The sequence below is a fragment of the Galeopterus variegatus genome, unplaced genomic scaffold, assembly GCF_000696425.1.
Source record: "Galeopterus variegatus unplaced genomic scaffold, G_variegatus-3.0.2 Scaffold3, whole genome shotgun sequence".
Taxonomy (NCBI): domain Eukaryota; kingdom Metazoa; phylum Chordata; class Mammalia; order Dermoptera; family Cynocephalidae; genus Galeopterus; species Galeopterus variegatus.
Genome location: NW_007726114.1, coordinates 1,344,323 through 1,363,865, shown reverse-complemented (window position 1 = coordinate 1,363,865; position 19,543 = coordinate 1,344,323). Strand labels below are relative to the sequence as shown.

Below are 19,543 nucleotides of genomic sequence, written 5' to 3'. Positions count from 1 at the left end.
GAGACTAAATGCTTATTTAGAAGTGCCCCTGGTGATTTCCTGCTCCTTCTTTTTTTTTTTTTCCTTTTTGTCTTTTTTCGTGTCCGGCAACAGGATCGCAACCCTCGGTGTTGCGGCTGCACCTCGCTCAGCCAGTGAGCGGGAACCGGTCTGTATGTGGGATCCGAACCCTCGGCGGGAGCGTCACCATGCTCCCAAGCAGCGCACTGTAGCAGTGCGCCACCAGGCCGGCCCCCTGCTCCTTCTTAGCATTCATTCATTCACAAATATTTGAGCACCTACTATATGTTAAGTCTGTCTAGGTGCTGGAGGATTCAGTTGTGAACAAAACAAAAATCCAGGCTCTCATAAAGTTTACATTCTAGTGGGCATGACAGGCAATGATGAAATAAATAAAATATATAGCATGTTAGTGACAAGCACTGAGGAGAAAAACAAAGCAAGGAAGGGGGATAGAAATTGTTTTACCCTGAATGCAATTTTGGACAGGATTTTCTGGGAAGTGCTATGATGTCAATGCTTGCTTCAAATGTCAGAAAGAACCGCCAGCTTCTTGGTACCTGCCTGGGGACCCAGGGCATAGAGCCAGGGACCAGACCCCCCCTACAACCAGGCACACCTCCAGCGGCAAAGAGCATGCCAAAAACATCACCTCCATGTGGGTGGTCCACCACAGTCACCACTGTAACCACGGCTGCCGTGAAACTGGCTAGACGTCACAACCACCATGCAGATGGTCCACCAACTACTGGAGTGCATTGACACAAGGAGAGTCATCAGCAGAGACCAAAGAAAAGTAGAGTCTGTCTCTCTCCACAAAGCCCATTCCAGAGGGACAGAAAAAGCAGCTGCTCTATGATAATATTGGGGAAACTGAACACACCTCTCAGCACTGGACAGATCATCTAGGCAACAAATCAACAGAGTAATCATTACTCTTTCAGAAGGAGAGAAGAAATCTAGGGTTATCTGTGGTGGGAGGGGGGAGGAAGAGGGGGATAGGGAGAGATTGGACAAGGGGCATAGAGAATAATTATGATTTCTAACAATATATATGCTAGTAATATTGATTTGATCAACGTATGTCAACATTGAACCCCCAAAATATGTATAACCAATTATGATTCAATAAAAAATTGTGAGAAAGAAGAGACTGCTATGACTCCTAGTGACGTCACGGCCAGCTCTGTGACGTGCAGACAGGACGTCCGCAGAGACCGTGGGCTCCTCTATGACGTCAGCAGCCAGGCACAGATACAGGCCAGAGGGCTGGACCCGGCGCGGGACTCGCCAGCTGTAAGCAGGGTCCGAGAGGTCCCGGTGGTGCTCAGCGTCTGAGAGAGGGCCGAGGGCCTTGCCGGCTGCGGCGGCGACTTTGGCGTCCGTGAGGGGGCGGCCCCGGGTCAGGATGCGGCGGAGCCCCCGCTCGGGCTCGGCCACGGCCCCGCTCAAGCACACCCCCAGCTTCTACAGCGACAACAGCAACAGCTCAGTGAGCGTCACCTCGGAGGACACCATGGGGCACCGGTCAGCTGGGCCGGGGCCCGGGGAGCCTGAGGGCAGAAGAGCCCAGGGCTCGAGCTGCGGTGAGCCTGCCTTGAACGCAGGAGTGCCCGGAGGAACCACATGGGCAGGAAGCTCGCGGCAGAAGCCGGCGCCTCGGAGCCACAAGGGGCAGACCGCCTGTGGCGCGGCAACCGTGAGGGGCGGGGCTTCGGGTGCGGGCGGGGTCGGCCCCGGGAGAGTTGGGGGGGCAGGACCTAAGGGGTGGGGCCTGGCGTGGAACGGGTATAAAATTATGTCCGGGCAGCGCCTAAGGGGAGGGACCTATAGAGTAAAGGGGAAGTGCTAAATGAGATCCCGCAGGGGGCGGGGCCTCGGTGTGATGGGCGGCACTGGCACGGGACGGGGGAAAGTCCTGTGATTGGGCACCACTGGGGAGGCGCGGCCTCAGTGTTAGCGTGAGCGGCGGCCGAGCCCTCAGGCTGGGGGCGGGGCATCCGTTTGGGGGTGGGACCTACCCTTGACTGATCCTCCCTGAGGGGAGGGGCTTAAAAGTGCGGAGAGAGACTTGGAGTCGGGTTTCGGCTGCGTCAAAGCCTTTGAGATGCTGCCCAGCTCTCCGGCTTCTGGGCGGGAGATCCCGCGGCCGAGTCCCGGGGGAAGAGTGGGCCTGTGGTGCGCAAGGCCCCAATGGAGCCTTTGGGCTCCCGCAGAACCGGCTGGGTCTCCCGTAGTCCCTGAGGAGCAGCTCGACCTCCTCTCGACCCTGGATCTGAGGCAGGAGATCCCTCCCCCGCGGGTGTCCAAGAGCTTCCTGAGTACGGACCACGCCAGCCCCGATCCCCTCTGGCCCTCGGCTCGCCTCCCCGAACTCCGGCTCTCATTTCTGAGACCCCGTCCTCTGTTCTGAGCCCCCGGCCCATGTCTGAGTCTTCAGCCCCTCTCTGAGCCTCAACCCATTCTCCTAGCCCGCATCTAATTCTCCTAGCTCACCCCTCTTCCTGAGCCCCAGGCTCTTCCCTGGCCCCCTTCCGGAACCCCTCCTGCACCCGGAACACCACGTCCTGCTCTCCCCCGCTCTGAGCCCCCTCTCCTCTCCTCAGGCATACTCTTCCAGGTGCTGAGCGTGTTGATATCCCTGGCAGGAGACGTGCTGGTCAGTGCGTACAGGTCAGAGGGAGGGACCGATGCGCCCCAGTGGCTGCCCTTCGGAGGGTGTGGGGAGCAGGGCCAGGATCCAGCTGAGGCTTGAGCCGATTCAGATCTGAGTCGTGTTCGCACTAGCTGGGTCTGGGACCCTGTGGGGCTGGGGGGTTGACTAGGGTGTTGGGGCCTCAGCCTCCCTCTGGTTCCTCAGGGAGGTCTGTTCCATACGCTTCCTGCTCACGGCTGTGTCGCTGCTGAGCCTCTTTCTGGCAGGTGAGGGGCGGTGAATTCCCTGGGGCCTCAGCGCTGGGTGCTATGGAGCCAAATCCAGCACATTTTCTCCTTTCCTCAGCCCACTCGGTCCCATCAGAGCCTTCTAACTCCCCCTCAGACTCCCACCACCTTCCCCAGACTCAATCCCCTCAAGTCTCTTCTCTCCTCACTGTCCCCTTATGCTAAGGGATCTCCAGCCCTTCCTTTCCCTTCCCCTGAAGACCCCCTCTTTCTCCAGCACTCTGGTTGGGACTCCTGTACCTGGTCCCTCCTTTGGAGAATGTAAGTTGGGGAGACCGTGTCCTGGGGTGGATGGGTGGCAGGTTGTGACCCTGGAGATTGTGGGGCAGAGGGGGTCCCCTAGTCTGCTGGAAAGGAAGCAGTGCCAGATATGCTTGAGGGTCTCTGAGAGGCTATGGTCCTGGAAAGTCAGAGTCGGGGGGTAGGGGCACAGTCCTCGAAAAGGAGGCACTTCCAGTCTGGCTGTTCCCAGGCTGAAGTGGGAGAAAGTGGCGCGGAGAGCTGAGCGGCGCGCTATTTTGTCCCTCCTTCCCTCCCTCGGTCCAATAGGAACCTAAGGAGATGCTGACTCTAAGGTGAAAGTGGGCACCTGGGGTGGGAAATTAGGGCTCAAAGGTGCACCTTGGGGACGTGGGGGGGCCTTAAGGGAGACGTCCAGAGCAACAAGGAGCCAACCGCCCCGGGCCTACCTCCCACCTCCAGTGAGTACCACGAGCGCGTGCGCTCCCAGGGGCAGCAGCTGCAGCAGCTCCAGGCCGAGCTGGATAAACTCCACAAGGAGGTGTCCAGCGTTCGCGCAGCCAACAGCGAGGTGAGCCCCGGCCCGCCCCAGCCCAGCCCCGTGGCTCCGTACACTGCGCAGTCCTGGCCACCTCGGAAACCCCTGGCGGCGGATCCTGGCTCCCTGGGTCCTAGGTCTTAAGCTCCAACCGCAGGGCCCTGCGGAATTTCTCCCGGGACCCTCAAAGTCCACCCCAGAGCACCTAGTTCCCAGAGAACTCTGCCCACCTGTTCAACCAGCCCGCCAGCCCCGCCTCGCCTCTTTTCAGAGAGTGGCTAAGCTCGTGTTCCAGAGGCTGAATGAGGACTTTGTGCGGAAACCCGACTATGCGCTGAGCTCTGTGGGTAAGACCCAGAAACACTGGGAGACCGAGCCATTGACATAGACGGACCTATGCACCTGACCGGACAGAGACAGAGCCTGAGAGAGACCCTCCCGCAACTGTTGGTAAGGCCTGGGAGGCTCCTGAGGGTTACTTTTCCCGCTCCAGGAGCCTCCATCGACCTAGAGAAGACATCCCACGACTACGAGGACACGAACACTGCCTACTTCTGGAATCGCTTCGCCTTCTGGAATTACGCGCGGCCGCCCACCGTTATCCTGGAGGTGGGACTGGAAATAGCATCCCAGGATGAGACCGGGGGCGGGACGCTGGGAGAAGGACCAGAACAGCTCCCTGGAAGCGCGACCTGGCTGAGCTGAGGGTGTTGCGCTGGGCGGGGCCTGGCTTAGCCAGGGTGAGGCTCTGGGCGAGGCCGAGGATGCGGTTATAAAAGGAGAGTGCAGTAGCCGGGGCCTGGTCCCTGGGCGGATCTGAGTGGGCAGGGACCCGGGCTGGAGGTAGAGCTCTGGGAGGGGCTGAGGGCGGAGCCTGAGTGAGCCGGGACCCAGCTGGGGAGGGGTAGCAGTTGCTCTGTCGGCTGGTCCTGATGGTCTATCCGCCTGCCTGCAGCCAGACGTGTTTCCTGGGAATTGCTGGGCTTTTGGGGGCGACCAGGGCCAGGTTGTGATCCGGCTACCGCGTCGTGTGCTGCTGAGTGACATCACCCTGCAGCATCCGCCACCCAGCGTGGCGCACACCGGAGGAGCCAACAGCGCCCCCCGCGACTTCGCAGTCTTTGTGAGTGGGGCCGAGGACAGAATGTGGGGTGTTTTGCCTAGAAAGCAGAGGGCAGTCATGAGAACTGGTGCCAGTACTTGAGTCTTCGCTCCTTTTTCTATAAAATGAAGATACTACCACTTCACTCTCAGGGCTGCTGTAGGTTATAATCATAACCATAATCGAATATTAGTTACGGCTTATTGAGCGCTTACTCTGTGCATGCACTGTACATGCATTTTTCATTGCAGCCACATAACAACCTGTGAAGCACGATTATTATCTCCACGTCTACAGAGGAAAGTAATGCTCAGTAAGGGAACATTATTTGCCCAAGGTCAAACAACTTTCAATTGGCCTAAATTTTAAAACCTGGTTTCTTAGGGCTCACATTCCACATTACACTCTCCTACCATCAAAAAATACACGAGAGTACGCATGTAGCTATTGAACACATAGTAGTACATCCTCAACGCAGTTTTTTTCTTCCCCTCCACCCACTCCTCACTGTTCCTCCATTCATTCTTCACCCACCAGGGCCTCCAGGTTGATGACAAGACTGAAGTTTTCTTGGGGGAATTCACCTTCGATGTGGAGAAATCTGAGATTCAGACTTTCCACCTGCAGGTGTGTCTGTCTCTGGGGGTAAAGGTGCTAAGGGAGTGGAGCAGTGAGGGACAATTGGGGAGGAGGGCAGTCCTTGGGAGAACAGGTCTTGGCATGATCCATTTGTCTCCCCAGAATGACCCCCCAACTGCCTTTCCCAAGGTGAAGATCCAGATTCTAAGCAACTGGGGCCACCCCCGTTTCACGTGCTTGTATCGTGTCCGTGCCCATGGTGTGCAAACCTCAGAGAAGACAGGGGACAGTGCCACAGGGGCCACTGGGGGGCCCCATTAAACATGCTGATTGTTGAAGTAGAATTGAGCTCTGTGCTGAAGGAGGCTAGATCAGTGCTAAGGGGTTCTTTGTTGGGGAGAGTTCTGGCTGCTTTTGGCATATAAGTATAGTGGGGTCTACCTCCCAACACACCCTCTTTTCTTGGAGAAGTCCAGATCAATATAATAACAGCAGTTCATGTTTATGGAGTGCTTACCATGTGCAAGAGATGGTGCTGTGGACATTATACACATTACCTAACTTAATCCTCACAACCACAGAGAGGAAGACTTAGGTCAGGAAACTTGCTCAAGGTCACACAGCTAGTGAAGAGCAGCACCAGAGTGGGACCCAGGCCTGCCTTCCTCCAGAGGCTAACCTCTTTAACTGCAAAGCTGCTAGGCAGCCTGAAGCTATGCTTTATTCTCCTCAATTCCCACCCCCAATGTCTGGAAAAGTCCCCAACTTCTGCTAGGTGCAGGTAGAGGGGAAACTACCCTTTTTCTTCGGGCAAACACTCAAAAACTAAGGAAACTTGAGAACCTCTAGGAAGCTTCTGAGTCATAGAGTTGATGCAGGCCTGGTAACCCCTACTCAGGTTGTCTTTACTGAGACCTGAGTGCTAGACATACTAGGCATATTTTAGGTGCTCTAGTTTACCAGTCCCTGCCCTCAAAGAGCCTGACAAGGGAAAGATGCTCCAGGGAATAGGGACAATTCATTTACAGATTCAAGAATTCTTCACTCTAAGAGTCAAAGTAGAATTGGAAGAAAAAAAAGATGGAGACAGGCATTAAAGATTGAGTTCTACCTAAGGGTAGAAAAGGGGGACCAGAATGAGCAAAGAAACATGCAAAATCATGGCTGTTAGGATCTTTCCCAGTGCGTTCATGTTTTGGAAGATTATACAGACTATCAACAGTGGAGTTACATCTCTAGGAAGTGGAACTGGGAGTGTCTAACACACACATATGTATGTGTGGGAGTGGAGCACTTATCCACCTGTTTAAATTTGGGGGGTATTATTTTTGTAACCTGAAGACAAAGGAAAAAGATTCTACTGAGTGCTCTCAAAGCCTAAGGTTAGAAAAATATATCTTTTCTGGAGGGCAGTTCCAAAATAGGAAAACAAAGCCTTAAAACTGTCTATACTTTTTAATTATAGCAATTTTATTTCTAAGAATGTATTCAAAGAAATAGATGTATTCAAAGACCTTACTTACAAGGATACTTATAATACTGTTGTTTATAAAGAAAACTGGAAACATAGTATCCAAGTAGGTAAATAATATGCAGCCAACAGAAATGGTAATATGAGGGGATGTTTAATGTCACGGAAAGTAATTAATGATACATGGATAGCTTTTTTCTTTTTTTTTTGGTTATTGACCAGTAAGGGGATCCAAACCCTTGACCTTGGTGTTACAAGGCTATGCTCTAACCAACTGAGCTAACCAGCCAGCCCTGACATATGGATAGCTGATCAGCATACACAAAAATTTTAAATTTCCATGTTAAAAGAGTTCTATAGTTGGTTAGAGCATGGTGCTGATAACACCAAGGTCCAAGGTTCAATCCCTGTACTGGCCAACCGTCAAAAAAAAAGAGTTCATTATACCAAAGGATACAATAAATGAAAAAAACAGCCTGGGAAGAAATATTTTCAACATGTATAAGAGATGAAGGGTTAATAACTTAAAAAGAATAAAGAATAAAGAATAAATTATAACATATACACATAAGGCCTATGAAGAACAGGCTATTGAGAAAAAATTTAACTCACAAATAACCATATGAAATGATACCTAGCCTTGATATTTAAATACATTCAAACTAAAAATGAAGTTTTTTCCTTTTTGTAACCTGTCAGATTACAAAGGGAGTAAGAATTTGACCATAATTTTTGTTATGGAGTGCAATTTGCAATATCTATTAAAAATTTAAATATACCCTTTGATTTAGCATTTCCACTTCTAGGAACAAATCCTTCAAAAACATTCCTGTAAGTGCCCAAAGATAAATGTACAAGAATGTTCAGTATAGCATTGTTTGTAATTGAACAAATCTGGAAGGGACTCAAATATCCATAAATAAGGTATTGGCTAAATAAACTGATACACTTATACAAGAGAATAATATGTAGGCATTAAAAAGAATGAGGTGAAGCAGTAAGTTTTGATGGGTAAGACATACAAAATATATTAAAAACAAGGTGCAAATACTATATATAAATATCCTATTTAGAAAAAGAAGTCTTTGTCAGATTTTGTATTTTGTATTTTTGTTTTAAAACAGTGGTCTTAACCTGCTCCACTATTTTGTATATTTATAGTTGAAATAATTTTAAACTAGCACACATTTTAAAATTAGAAAAATTTTAAAGCATGCTAAAACAGTACATATAGATTAAAAACATGCACAAAGAACTAAAAGATACACACCAAATATATTTTATCAGGACATCGGAGTTTGGGTGATATTTATTTTTTCTGTATTTAAAATTTTTTTATGTTATAACACCAAGGATCCCTGTATGGGCCGGCCACCAATAAATAAATAAATAAATAAATTTTGTATACAAAAAAAAAAAAAAATCCAGGGGGGACAGGGACGGGGGGGAAAATATCCAGGCTTGTAGCCTATCTTTAGGACCAGAACCTCCACCACTTCCTCTTCCAGGAAGTCTAACATAGCCCTTGTTCTACCTTAAAATTCACTCCTCCCTTGCCCTTTGTGGCCTCTTACACGGTCTAGCACTTCACCTATTCCCAGTTCACCTGAGGGAAGGAATGCTGGGTGTTTGGCTAAGTTCAAACTTTGTATTTTCAAAAATACTGAGAGTCAGTATCTCTAGAATGAACAGATATCTGGTCAGGATATCCAATTTTTGTTATAGCGTGGTGCTGTGTTACACCAGAGACATCCTTCACTTAACAACCCCTAACATCAACAAACAGTGTCAGAGAGGCAAAGTAAGCATGGCCAATAGCAGCCTCCCACACAAAAACACACACAGAGTGGTGGCAAAGCAGTGGTCTTCACTGGTCTTTATTGAATGAGGGGTACCAGGGGCAAACAGGTGGGATCAAGAGCAGCAATGGCAGAAGCAAATATAAAAGTATCAAATATAAAGAGCTAGCTAGCAACTGAGGAGAGTGTGCAGGGTTGGACCAGACGTTGGGGACACAGGGCTGAGGACTGGCCACACCTACCCTCCAAGGGAACCTAGGCCTGGTGGGCCTGTGCAGGACCCTTGGCTGGGGGTGGAAGCGGCTTGAATGGGGCCAAACTCTGGGCCTTGAAGTAGGAGACCAGTTGTGCAGGCACTTCTGCAAGCACAGTCTGTGCCAATGCCTCCCGAGGGGCCTGCCAGGAGAAGAAGGGCAAAGTCAGTGGTGGCCCAGAACAGCTGCCCAAGGTCTACATTTCATACCCAAGAAAGGATACAAAACCCAACACCCAACTCTGCCCAAGACTTAGATGAAGGGGCCTCAACACCACTCACATCAGGGAGAGGTGGAAGGGTAACTCCCAGATCTGGATTGCCCCCAAACTTGCCCCAACTCACATTCTGGAATTGGCGGTAGGGCACAAATTGCACTATGTCACGGGCAGCTGCCTGCCCAGAACATGCATGCAGGGGCCCATCATCAGCGTCCAGCTGCTCCATGGCCTCGAAGTCAGCACCGCCCACACCCACAATGATCACTGACATGGGCAGGTTCGAGGCACGCACCACAGCCTCACGTGTAGCCTCCACATCTGTCACAGCACCATCGGTCAGCAGCAACAGCACGAAGTATTGCTGGGGATAAGCCCATTCATGTATTGAGGCAGATCCTCCCTCCCAAATGCCTCCAGACACCCCAGCCACACATTCTCACACTGACAAGAAGTCCTTTGTTACACAACCCTTAAGGGTGCCCTTGACCACTCCATTGCCACTGCCACCCCTGACCCTCACCGAGGCAGTCCCCTGATGTGCAGCCTGGTCTGCAAACCTGGCCACGTGGTTGATGATGGGTGCAAAGTTGGTGGGGCCATAGAGGCGAACTTGGGGCAGGACTTGGCGATAGGCATCCACAATGCCCTGGATGCCTGTCGGGAAGGAGGCAAAAAACACTGTAAAATTCTGGGCCAGTCCTGAAGTCATCCAATACCAGCCCGGGAGATTTGGGAACGTGAGTACATTTAATCACCCCTGTAATCCAGGGTACTTAAATCTATCCTATAGATGAGAAAACTAAGGGTTAAACAGAGGAAGGGACTTGCCCTAAATCACAGTTTGAATTAAAACCCAGATTAAGGAGATTCCCCTGGACAAATCCAAGACAGTTTGAGCATCAGATAATAACCTACTTTAAAAAAATGAATTTTAATCCATTTAATAAAATAAGAGTCTATACAGATATTAAATAATTACTGGGAGAGAAGGGAAACCTCTCAATAAATGTAGAAGGAGGAATTACAAAATCATTTGACAATCATCATAGGAATAACTGATTCATCAATGATCATCCATGGATGTTAAAACTAGAAGGTAAAAGTTGATGAGTAACTGGATGTTTACATAGCTTTAAAGTATCTTCCCAGAAGATACTTATTAATTACCAAAGGAAAAGCAGTACTTGCATAGTGGAGAAAACTGGTAGACCCTACCTTAAGCAAGTCATCAAAGTTACTATCACTGGTAATAGGACAAATCAACATCATGTGCCTCCTGATATGATGCACTGAGAAGAATACACAGCATCACTTCAGTGGTATTCCTGCCAAAAACATATAACCTGAATCTAATCATGAGAGTATATCAGGTAAACCCAAACGGAGGGACATTCTAGAAATAATCTGGCCTGTACTATTAAAAAATGCCAATATCATAAAAGACATGAACTCTTCTAGGTAAAAAGATATGACAGTGGATTACAATATGTGACCTGAGATTTGCTTTTGCTGTAAAATACATTAAGACAATTGACAAAACCTGAATAAATACTATAGATTGGAAAGTAATATTGTATTGATGTTCATTTCCTGATTTTGCGCATCTGTCCTTGATTTTATGAAATACACACTGAAGTATTTAGGGGTAATGAGCCATGTGGAATATGATGGGTACAAAGTCGGTGGGGCCACAGAGGAAAACCTGGGGCAGGGCTATTCACTACAACACTCTCAAACATTTCAGGGGAAAAATAAGATTAAAAAAAGGGAGACAGAGAGTAAATGAGGTAGAATGTTAATGTCTGGGGAATCTGAGCTCCAATGACCTGAACCCTTATGACTATTGTTGCAATTTTTCTGTAAGTCTGAATTTATATCAAAATACAAAGTTAAAAGAGAATTTAAAAACTCAGGTCAGATCAAGTCAGGTCAAATTTTCCACTTCAGCTTGTTTCCCACCTGGGGGTACTGGTGAGCCACAGATTTGGCCCTAGACAAAAGGGCTTGGGGGAATCTAGCAAAAAGCACCCTGCAGGGAGGCACCAAGGCTTCCACTGATGCCCAATTAAGTACCTGTGAGCTTCTAGGCAAAGATGATAATATAACAGCTACTGTTTTTTTAGAGAACACTTACTATGTGCTTACACTTACTGCTTCAAATTTACTGCTTCACTCACATCCTTTCCTTGAATATTTGATATCCTACAATATTTAGCATTATTACAAAACCAAAGAACACAGAGGCAAAGCAACTTGGCCCAAGTCATGTTAAAGATTTGACTCCAGAGACCTAGCTCTAAAATCCACTCCTCTGGAGAATGGAGGCAGGTATTTGCCCCCCATTCTTCTTTGCCTATACAGGCTTTCTCCTCTAAGTGTAGACAGACTTGCATCACACTGGAGGAAGGGGAAACTTACCTGCACAGTAGGGGTTACTGGGGTTGAAGTTCAAGGCAAATTCATGTGAGACCTGAGGGCAAGAGTGAAAACAAGATTCTTCCCCCACCTCTTTGTGCTAAGAAGGGCACGATGGTATGTATCAAGACTCCTACAAGAATTATTAAGTCCTGAGTTTGCAAGGATGCATCCCCCTTGCATCTCCCCTTAAAGCTGGGTGCCAAGCAGCATGTAAGTCATTGAATCCCCCCCAATCAGGACCCTGAAACTGAAAACAGGCGTAGGGGAGAAAAGAGAGCTCACCTGCCAGTCAGGTGGCACCTGGGCCCCAAATCCAAATGCTGGGAACAGCTTGTCACTGTGGAAAAACAGTGAGTTGGGGAAGAGGCAATGAGGAAACTGTCAGCCCAGAGGCTGGAGCATTGTAGGGAGAGGGGATGGCCAAGAGAACCTGTTACTCACGAGTCATAGTCCTGAACCACGCTGCCCACACTCCACAGTGCTGTCAGATATTCGTTGACCCCTGTTGGACTCAGGTAGTGCAGAGAGTCAGGTGAGGAGGGGTCTCCATTAGAGCCAGTGAAGTCCACGCCCACCTGGGAGAAGCAAGGAAGAGAGCTGAAGCCCACCTTGAGCCCCATACCTTTTCTCTTGACCCTGGTAAAGCAACTTACTGTGAAGTTGATTTGACAGCCTCCCATCACATAGTCCAGGAAGGAATACTCTGTTTCTACCTGCGGATGAAACCAGGGTCATGGACGGTGACAGGTATGGAGCCCAGGGATCAGAGCCTAGGTCACATGGGCTACATTGTCTTACTTGGCAAATCTTGACACAGATAATTCCAGAGTTCCTGTAGCTTTTCTTTTTCCGCTGCTTCTCAGGGTGAATGCATTCAAACTCAGCCTGGTGAGGAGAGAAAAATTAGGGTAGGAAACTCCCAGAACATCAGCCAAGGACTTGAGCTGCCCTCTCCTCCCTGTCTCCCCTGGGCTGCAGCCATCAAGGTCCACCTCAACACCCCTCAACAGGGCCAGCACTCACTGGGACTGCTTGTAGCTGGGCCAAGTTGGTGTGGAAGGTACCAATGAGATCATGTGACCCATCACTGTCATAGTCTGAGCATCGCACCTGAGGGGAAGGTGTGTGTGGATATAAAGGAGGCAGGTGAGACTAGTCCCTCCCCAGGCTCTCTTCCCCCACTCAGTCCACTCAGGAGGCAAGCTCCTCACCTGGATGGGTGTGTTGGGGTCTCCACCACAGAAATGCTGAAGGGGGACTGAGAAACGCTTCCATGTAGGGTTCAGGTTGTTCTTGACTACCTGAAGGTAGAGGGCAAGGCCTCCTTTGAGCTCTGGCCTGGCCCATGAGGAGCTGCCACACTTCTCTACCTACCTGCAGTCTCTTTCTCCCGTGTTCCAAATCTTGCTAGTCACAAGCCCCAGGAGATTCTCCTACCTCACCCCACCCAATCCCAGGGGTCTCACACCTCAGATCTGTATGCCAAGTGCCATTTCCCATCACTCTGGCTGAAGAACTCCAGGAATGGATCAGATTTTCCCAGGAAGTCCTGCCAATGCCAGAGACCCGTTATAAGACTCAGGGAGAAACCCCGTTATAAGACTCAGGGAGAAACCACTATGTCAGCCCTATTTCCTCACCCCTGTCCCCCATACACCAACCCTGTCCCCTTAATTCTTGGATCTCCAGGGTCTCCTTGCAGACATACCTTCTTATCTAGGTTTCTGGCCGCCATCTCCAAGGTTACTACACGACTGTCCTTCAACTCCTGAGCTGAGACCTAGGTAGGGGAGACTGTATTACCTCATGAATTCTTCATTGATATAAGCCCACTCCCCCACCCTTGATGGGTTCTTCTTTACCGTGATGGTCCCCCGACCAGCAGGTTTTCCAGGCTTCAGCATCAAGGGTAGAGTCAGTATCTGGCTGGACACAATCTGGGGCAAGGCGAGGTAGGGAGGCCTCAAGATCTCAGGCAGGGTTAGGTCCTGCTTGCCCCCCACCCACTCACCTCCAGGCAGGCTGGGTTGCCTGATGAGGCTCTTACAGAACCTGTGTCTGAAGGATCCTAATCCCTGACCCTACATACCTGTCCTAAGGAACACTCAGCTCCCCCTAGGAAGTCATCATCCCCCAGCTCTGGTGTCTTGTTGTCTATGTCATAGATTCCAAAGCGTAGCTTCTGGACTGTCTCAAAGTGGTACTCAAGCTGCAGAGTCTTGGAGAACTCAGGGCTTGAGCAGTTTCGTACTCGCTCGGTCCGGCCAAGCTGTGGGAAGATGCCAATAAGCATCACAGTGACACATCCTCCACCCCAAAACAGTCCTAGCCTCCCTCCACGAACTTAATGTCTATGGCCCTCCTCACCTCAGCCCAGTTGCCCCCTCCCATATCCTGCAAAAGGACACAGAGTGGGTCAGATTTGGAGCCGATGTCCTTGTCAATGAGGTGGTCACAGGAAATGGACAGCTGAACCAAGGTCACACAGTGGGCCATCTGGGGGAAAAGGAGCTGGGTCAAGCACCAGCGACCCTTTGCCACCCTTCCCTGACTGCAGGTCCCAGAGCTGGGGAGGGCCAGCAGGCTTCACCCAGGCACAACTGAGCCTGCATATACTCCCATGACACCCAAGGAAGAGAAGGCCCTATAGCCTCCATACCCCTCAAACTCCTGGGTAAGCTTAATGGCATAGGAGATGGTGGTTACAACCAACTCTGGTACAGTGTATGATGAGAAGATGTCGAAAAGGGGTACTAGCCTCCATCTACAACTCTGACCCCAAAGTAGCCCTCACCCTAAAATTGGTCCTAATCCCAACAGTGCTGCCCAGACCCAGACTCCAACCTTGATCTTTGCAGAAACCAATGACTCTCACTCTCTGACCCCCTTACTGGTCCCAGATCAGACCTTAATCCAAGTTCCAATCCCAAAACATTGCCCCAAATGCAACTACGATCCACATACTGCTTCTCAGAGTCTCTTCCTCCCACTCACCCTGGGCCCTATATCGTGGAGTGGAGTTACAATTGCTCTATTGATTCTCCTAACCACTAATCAGCTGCTCATGTCCAACTCCTGCTTCCACTGATGCTACCCAGACCAAGCCATCATCATTTTTTGCCTGGCTTAAAGCATTAGCCTTTCCAACTGGTTTCTCTTCTCCTAAACCATCCCTATCTTCACTCCCCCATCTCCACCCCAACAGGCTATTCTCAATACAGCAACCAGACTGATCCTGTTAAAACATAAGTCAGGTCATGTCACACCTCTGCCTGAATCCTCTAATGATTTCCTATTGCTCTTAGAAAATATCCAAACTGAGGGCCGGCCCGTGGTTCACTTGGGAGAGTGCAGTGCTGATAACACCAAGGCCACGGGTTCGGATCCTATATAGGGATGGCCGGTTGGCTCGCTGGCTGAGCATGGTGCTGACAACACCAAGCCAAGGGTTGAGATCCCCTTACCGGTCATATTAAAAAAAAAAAAAAAAAAATTCCAAACTGTACCATGGCCTGCAAGGTCCTGAAAGATCTAAATATCTCTAACCTGATCTCTTAACACCCTCTCTCTATTCACTCCATTCCAGCCACCTTGCTGGCCATTCCTCAAATAAAAGCCAAACTTGTTTCTACCCCAAAGCCTCTACAGTACCTGGAATGTTCTTCCTCCATATTATCCAAATGGCTTGTTGCTCCATCTCTCTCTCCCTCTAAGTCTTTATTTAAAATCATCTTCTGTGTTATGGAGAATGCTTTCCTTTTCTAGCCACTCTAAAATTTTGACCTTACTGCCACTGACATTATATACCCCTTTCCTGCTTTTTCTCTTGGAATTTATCAATGTCTAACATATTAGATGTATTTTATTTAATATTTTATAATTTGTCTCTCCCACTAGAATGTAAATTCTGTGAGGGAAGGAATATTTATCTGTTCTGTTCATTGCTCTATCCCAAGCACAATAAATATATTTGTTGAATGAAAAGGCCATCTCTATCCCCACCACCAAGCCCAGCCAGCTCCAAACTGACTGGCTTCTTGCCCCTACAATCAAGCAGCACCATGCTTCTCCAACTCACCCATTTCCTCTGCCGGAAACATTTCTTGCATGTATCACTATGGTGACTCCAGTGAAGTCCCTCCTCCTACAGCCACCACAGCAATCATCCTCAGACCCCTTACTTTCCCTGTGCAGACCCTGGCACATACACCTGATGACCCTCTGCACCAGGAGTGCATACGAAGTCAGATCTCTCACTCGGCTTTACTCAGCATTCCAGGCTTCCTAGCACTATACCCTGGAATGCCTCCAGCCTCAGCCTCTCTATACTAACCATTAGTCAATCCTTCTTCCCACCCAGACCAAAGTACCCCATCTTGGTCCCTCATAGTCTTCATCTAGAATGCTGTTATCAACCAAAGTTGGAATGATTCTTAGAGTTCAACTTGCTTCATGTACCTCCATAGTACCTCAGCCTCTGCTTGAATGCATCCAATGATGGAAAACCTATCACTCTTATAACCCATTTGTCAGAAAGTACAGCTCCATAAAACCTACCCAAACTGACCCAAGTTTGTGGAATTAACACTTCTACCCATTATTCCTACTTCTTCCCCAGTCTAGAGTTCCACAGGAAAGCCTTATTCCACCTCCTTATCTGATACCTGGAAGCAGTGAACAGTACCAGCTAAAATCTGGAGAAACCGCCCCAGTTCTTTTGGCTATTGATCCTAGAATGTGCTGACTTCTGACCGTTCTGATCACTCCCTTGGAGGTTCCCTGAAGAGAGGTCCAGAGCAGAACACATACTCCCCCAAGGGAGCAGGACCACAGTTTCCCTAAGCCACTATCTGAACTCTGTGCTTGTCAGGTCGCATGTTCTCTGAGGCAGTGTTTGCACAGTACAGAGACAAAAAGGAGTGCTCATTTCACTAATGCTTAGAATAAAGAAAAAACTGAGGCAGCTTAAAGGTCTATCAACTATGTGGTGACTAAGTTAATTATGGTATATTCAAACAATAGAATGCTGAGTAGAGCTAAAAAAAAAACAAACAAGGCAGAACTATTATTAGTAGTACTATATAAAAAAACAAAGTTGTATAAAGTGGTAAGAGAATGAGTCCATTTTAAACTTCAATTGTATATGTATATAAAAAAAATTGTATGTGTATATGTATACATACAATAGATTTGAATATATGAATAAAATAAATATACACACAGAAAAATGGAAGATACACCAAATAAATGTGATTTCAGGTAGCTTGGAAGAGGGGAATGAAGGTGAAAATTGTACATACTCTGAAGTTCTTTAGAGTAAGTGTACTTTAATACTCTTCTATATTGTGTCAGTTTTTTATATTGTTTATTTTGTATTTTTTAAAGGGCCTCATTAGCTTTTTCCCCAAAATCATAAGTCCTCTTGACTATTCATTCTTAGCCCAAAGCCTCTATTTCCAGTTCAACAACTCCTAACTTCTGCCCTTATTGTCTCTTGCCTCCTCCCTAGCACTGCCCCACCTAGTCATCCTTGATGCCAGCTTCCAGAGTCTCAACTCTAAATAAAATCCCCGTATAACTGCCCATGGCCCTAGGTCCAGAGCCAAACTCCCAAGCAGGGCCACCTTGTTGCACAACTCCAGAAGGCCTATCTACACAGAATTCAGTAGCTGTACAATATGGTAATCCTGTATCTCTAGCTCAACCTTCAAAGCCCTTCCCAGTTTGCCACCTGCCCTACCTCCTGCCATTCACGCACCCCTCAGCTAGTCATCCAAAGTTATTTCTGGCTCATCAAACACACACATGCTGATACCTCTAACTCTCCTGCCTAGCAACTGTCTTGTCATCCAAAGTTCTGGTATGACATTATTCCTTTATGAAACTTTGCCCAGCTTCCCCAGGTAGGATTTTATTTCTCCTCTGGATAACTGCAATGATTTCCTCATCAGTTTTTCTGCAACCACACACGTTTCTGTATTTATTAGCCAAACAGAAACCAGATCATATCATTTCTCTGCTTAAAACTCTGGAATGACTTCCCAGAACACTCAAAATAAAATCCAAAGTTCTTACCATGGTCTACAAGGCCCTGCAAGATCTGACACTTGCCTAAAATCATTTAGCCACCCAGTATGCTCCAGTCACACTGGCCTTTCTGATCCACATACAGACGACATCAGTGTCATTCCCCATCTCGGGGTCTCTGCACTATCTGCCTCCTCCTATATTCACTCCAGAAATATTAGCTGTTAGAGAAGGAACACTGTCTGGTTTGTCTCTCTTTATATCTCCACTACCTAGAACAGTCCCTATCCTATAATAGGTACTCAAGTAAACATTTAGTGACTAACACTGAAACCACTACACCAGAATTTTAACTTTTGTTTGTCTACCCTGGTAAACTATGGGCATCCTGGAACTAGAGCTGGCTGTTATCTCTATATCTCTAGTACTAATGCTTAGCATATAGCTGGTACTCATAACCATTTGCTGAATGAATGGTGAATGTGCTTTTGCACAACTTACACCTTTAGGCCTTTTTCATTTGAACTAACGTCTAGCAGTAAATCTTTATCCTGATCCTGTGCAATTAAGCTTTAAATTTCAAGTGCAGAACTCGTACAGCCCAATATTAAGTAATAGTCAAAAACTGGACAAAAAATTTGATCAGACACTTCAAAAAGGAAAATATATGAATAAGAAATAAGCAAACAATGTTATCCACAGCATCAGACATCAGGGAAATGCAAAATAAAGCCACAATGAGACACTTACATACCCAACACATGGCTAAAAGTAAAAAGACCAAAATCTGCCAAAAGTTAGCAAGAATGTAGAATTCATACATTGTTTAAAGCATTACATGTACCACTTTGGAAAAGTCTGGCAGCTTATCAGAAAAACAAACATAACACCTAGCCCAAGTGCAATTCCACTCGTTTTTGTCCAAAAGAAATGAAAACATTGTGTCCACAAAGATTTGTACAAAAATGTTCATAGCAACTTTATAAATAATAGCCAAAAACTTGAAACAGCCCAAGTGTCTATCAATGAGAATGTATAAACAAACTGATTTCTATAGAAAACTATTCAGCAACAAAAAACAATTAACATCTGTAACATGTATAAATCTGAAGGATAAAGTACATAGGTTCCATTTATGAAGTTTTAGAAGAAGCAAAATTAATCTATGATGAAAAAATTCAGAATAGTGGTTGTCCTCCCCTCTCCCCCAGAGGAGGGGCAGGTATTAACTGAGAAGAGGCAGAGAGAAGTCTAGGCGGGAATGGAAAATTCTATATTGTGACAGGAATGTGGGTATCAGTAGTGTGTGCATTTGTCACTTTCATCTAATGCTACACTTACAGTGTACACATCTGATTGTATGTAAATTTTACAAAATTAAGCACATAAATAATGAATTCAAGGCATACTGATATGTTTAGGGGTGAAGTGTACTGATACCTGCAACTTCTCTGAAATGCACCAAAAAATAAAATGAATTATTGAATGGATAGATACATGGTAAAACAAAAGGAAAATTTAAATTGCAGAATCTAAATGGTGGATATATGGGTATCCACTGTAGAGTTTTTCAACTTTTCTGCACATTGCAAGTTTTCATAATACTGGGGAAAAGTTTAAATGGAGGATTGCAGGTCCTCTACCTGGTGAGACTATGTTGTGAAACACAAAAGCAGTAGTAGTGATTATCTCGGGGTGGTGAGATTACAGGGAACTAGAACTGCTGTCTTCTCAGTCCATGACTTTTTAAAGATTTCCCAGAGAGATGCTTTTGGCCTGGGCCAAATACATGAGTAGGCCAGGAGTTTCCTCTTGTGCTAAGCCTCGATTTCTGGTGTACTAGAGTTCTTAAGTCATTACCATTACACCACTTTTCCCACAGCTAGTCCTATTCCATTCTTCTTCAGTTTCTTTTCTTTTTTTTTTTTTTTTTTTTTTTTTTTTTTTTTTTT

The 19,543-nt window shown here is 47.4% G+C and overlaps 2 protein-coding genes across 9 annotated transcripts in view; one reads left to right on the top strand and one right to left on the bottom strand.

Moving 5' to 3' along the window:
* The first annotated feature begins 1,307 nt into the window (after positions 1-1,307).
* SPAG4 (sperm associated antigen 4) lies at positions 1,308-5,901 on the top strand. The gene is made up of 12 exons (XM_008570366.1): positions 1,308-1,718; positions 2,217-2,321; positions 2,607-2,673; positions 2,861-2,922; positions 3,161-3,204; positions 3,493-3,518; positions 3,646-3,754; positions 3,993-4,068; positions 4,215-4,330; positions 4,677-4,844; positions 5,361-5,450; positions 5,565-5,901. The coding sequence occupies exons 1-12, from the start codon at positions 1,409-1,411 to the stop codon at positions 5,721-5,723; spliced, it is 1,332 nt and encodes a 443-aa protein (XP_008568588.1). The 5' UTR covers positions 1,308-1,408; the 3' UTR covers positions 5,724-5,901.
* A 2,819-nt stretch (positions 5,902-8,720) lies between these two features.
* Positions 8,721-19,543, bottom strand: part of LOC103588075 (RNA-binding protein 12) — a 37,101-nt gene continuing 26,278 nt past the window's right edge. For 6 of the 8 annotated variants that reach the window (XM_008570119.1, XM_008570188.1, XM_008570049.1 and 3 more), the window contains 15 exons: positions 13,932-14,060; positions 13,654-13,833; positions 13,427-13,501; positions 13,273-13,344; positions 13,033-13,113; positions 12,776-12,865; positions 12,588-12,674; positions 12,363-12,449; positions 12,218-12,277; positions 12,006-12,139; positions 11,847-11,901; positions 11,565-11,616; positions 9,667-9,800; positions 9,271-9,507; positions 8,721-9,068 (listed from right to left, as the gene is read on the bottom strand). In XM_008570119.1, coding sequence (XP_008568341.1) covers positions 8,928-9,068; positions 9,271-9,507; positions 9,667-9,800; positions 11,565-11,616; positions 11,847-11,901; positions 12,006-12,139; positions 12,218-12,277; positions 12,363-12,449; positions 12,588-12,674; positions 12,776-12,865; positions 13,033-13,113; positions 13,273-13,344; positions 13,427-13,501; positions 13,654-13,833; positions 13,932-14,060 — 1,614 coding nt within the window. In that variant the 3' untranslated portion in view covers positions 8,721-8,927. Of the gene's footprint in view, positions 9,069-9,270; positions 9,508-9,666; positions 9,801-11,564; positions 11,617-11,846; positions 11,902-12,005; positions 12,140-12,217; positions 12,278-12,362; positions 12,450-12,587; positions 12,675-12,775; positions 12,866-13,032; positions 13,114-13,272; positions 13,345-13,426; positions 13,502-13,653; positions 13,834-13,931; positions 14,061-19,543 lie in introns of those variants that run through there. The other 2 variants (XM_008570262.1, XM_008569781.1) reach the window with 2 other exon arrangements.

Bases quoted from the DNA above. Each gene is read 5' to 3' on its own strand.
- SPAG4 (XM_008570366.1), top strand. From the start codon at position 1,409: ATGCGGCGGAGCCCCCGCTCGGGCTCGGCCACGGCCCCGCTCAAGCAC. The intron at 3,755-3,992 runs GTGAGCCCCGGC...GCCTCTTTTCAG, and splicing joins TTCGCGCAGCCAACAGCGAG to AGAGTGGCTAAGCTCGTGTT. The intron at 4,069-4,214 runs GTAAGACCCAGA...TTCCCGCTCCAG, and splicing joins CTATGCGCTGAGCTCTGTGG to GAGCCTCCATCGACCTAGAG.